Source organism: Myotis davidii, unplaced genomic scaffold (assembly GCF_000327345.1).
Source record: "Myotis davidii unplaced genomic scaffold, ASM32734v1 scaffold609, whole genome shotgun sequence".
Taxonomy (NCBI): domain Eukaryota; kingdom Metazoa; phylum Chordata; class Mammalia; order Chiroptera; family Vespertilionidae; genus Myotis; species Myotis davidii.
Genome location: NW_006300164.1, coordinates 543,893 through 544,714, shown reverse-complemented (window position 1 = coordinate 544,714; position 822 = coordinate 543,893). Strand labels below are relative to the sequence as shown.

Here is an 822-nt window from a genome sequence, read left to right as displayed (position 1 = left end):
CGGCCTCCCAGCCTGGGCCCGCATGTCAGGACGACTTTCTGCAGCAGAAAGAGCGACAAATGCGGGAGGTAACAGCCGGACACTGACCAGGACGAACCCCTAGTGAGTTTTCTCTTAAAGCCCGGCCAGGTGCCTGCTGCCTGCCCGGAGCCTGAGCCGTGGGATGGGGGGCAGGGGGGAGCGGCCTCCCCGCCCCCTTGAGCCCAGGAAGGGCCGGGGCTGCGCAGGCCTGACTGTCTCCATCCCTGAACGCTGAACAGAAGAGCGGCCACAGGGGACCCCACAGGCATCGCTTCTCCCTGGGCACCAGCTAACCCCAGAGCACGCAGCACGGGCCCTCGTGGCCGAAGCTCACGCCACCTTGCCCATCTCACAGGGGCCGGGATGCAACTTACTTTCTCGCGTGGGACCTTCTCGCCGCAGCCCTCGCATGTCACAGGGAACTTGGGGCAGACCTCGTGGTGCGCCTGAGGGAGAAGTGGACGGGGCGTTAGGGGGACGCTAGGCTGTCGGTGCCGGGCCAGGCCTGCGCCGTCACCATGTGCTCGGTGTCTGTCCTCAGCTCCAGGGGCCCGCAGTGCCCATGGCCCGACCGAGATGGCACGGACACTGTGGGCCTGTGGGGACCGCGGGGTCTCAGCGCTATCAGCACCTCCTCTCATCGGGCGGCTCTGCCTTCACGCCCAGCACGCTCCCCACGAACACCCCCCGCCCAGGCCCCACCGCGGGCACTGTGGGCCTGCACGCAGCACCTGCACGTCGGCCAAGCAGCAGGCAGCGTGGCAGTGCTGGCAGCTGAGGCTCCTCTGGGGCTCCTGCTCC

General features: G+C 68.4%; 1 protein-coding gene across 1 annotated transcript in view; it reads right to left on the bottom strand.

The window, feature by feature from the left end:
- The window catches only part of TRAF2 (TNF receptor associated factor 2), a 30,313-nt gene that overhangs the window by 24,705 nt on the left and 4,786 nt on the right, over window positions 1-822 (bottom strand). The window contains exons 6-7 of the mRNA XM_015572332.1: window positions 753-815; window positions 392-467 (exon numbers count right to left, since the gene is read on the bottom strand). Coding sequence (XP_015427818.1) covers window positions 392-467; window positions 753-815 — 139 coding nt within the window. The remainder of the gene's footprint in view (window positions 1-391; window positions 468-752; window positions 816-822) is intronic.